This window comes from Trichinella spiralis, assembly GCF_000181795.1.
Source record: "Trichinella spiralis strain ISS 195 chromosome Unknown Scfld2102, whole genome shotgun sequence".
Lineage (NCBI taxonomy): Eukaryota > Metazoa > Nematoda > Enoplea > Trichinellida > Trichinellidae > Trichinella > Trichinella spiralis.
The window spans coordinates 1-997 of record NW_003529041.1 but is presented as its reverse complement, the minus strand read 5'-3'; the positions used below and the strand labels follow the sequence as shown (position 1 = coordinate 997).

General features: G+C 35.9%; 1 protein-coding gene across 1 annotated transcript; it reads left to right on the top strand.

Annotated features, from left to right (window-relative positions):
* Positions 1-339: 339 nt before the first annotated feature.
* Tsp_13648 (hypothetical protein) lies at positions 340-756 on the top strand. The gene is made up of 3 exons (XM_003368692.1): positions 340-349; positions 433-470; positions 496-756. The coding sequence occupies exons 1-3, from the start codon at positions 340-342 to the stop codon at positions 754-756; spliced, it is 309 nt and encodes a 102-aa protein (XP_003368740.1).
* The last annotated feature ends 241 nt before the right edge of the window (positions 757-997 follow it).

Below are 997 nucleotides of genomic sequence, written 5' to 3'. Positions count from 1 at the left end.
CTTTTGAATTACATTTAAATACTCATATGAAATATTGGATGGATTAATAAATACTAAAAAAGAATTTTTTGATTTAATCATCTAATATTTTTTATCTTACACAAATGCGCATAGCAAATATTACTGTAAAAAAACTTAAATAATGGGATTTTATCCAATTCACACCATGAAATTCGAAGTTTTATTACTGCAGCAATAACAGGCCTTAAATGGCCACCAGCAGGAATAATGACTGTGCAATTCAATTACAATCGATAACCTCAATTCTCTACTGTTCTCAACGAGAATAAAATATACACCAGCATTTACTCGAGTAGTAGAAGAACACAGATCTGTAAAATGAACATAAGTCACTTGAACAAAGGAAAAATATCGAAATATCAAAATAATGCAGTTAATAAATATCAAAAAGTAACAGTAAACAAAATATAGAATTCAACACGGTTCAAGTAGTCAAAAGCGTCGTTAGGGTAAAAAGGTAATATTTCAAAATAGTTTCAAAGCGCTCTTCAGTCACCATACACGAGTCAGGGACTAGCTGCTGTGACAAAATGCCGCATGCCAAAGCAGAAAAAGGAATCGCTGCAGCGGTACGTCACAACAGCACAGAATAGCTTCAGAGTCCATAAAACATGTGCGGTTGTCCAAGTGAATACGTCTCTTTCAAGTGGTTACAGCACTGAATTGAAGCACATGTGTTTCGCTTGCCAGGGTGCTGTGATCAGGTTGCTTCGAACATTCTCCAAAGTTGAGTGAAAGCACCTGACCACATTTTGTTCTGAATGGCAAGCGCATCTGGCAGCTGGCAGAAATAATTCGTGTTGGTATCCCATAAAAAGAGTAGATTTATGAAAACCCAAAAATATCCATTCATGATGTAAGAAATAAATTCTTCATGCAAATTCATTAAAAAAGTCAGCAATAAGCATTTCGAATTTCGCGCCGATCTGGCGCGGTTGGTTGGATGAGGGCCAAAGTGGAATAAAAACTCTCAACC

Bases quoted from the DNA above. Each gene is read 5' to 3' on its own strand.
- Tsp_13648 (XM_003368692.1), top strand. The intron at 471-495 runs GTAAAAAGGTAA...ATTTCAAAATAG, and splicing joins TAGTCAAAAGCGTCGTTAGG to TTTCAAAGCGCTCTTCAGTC.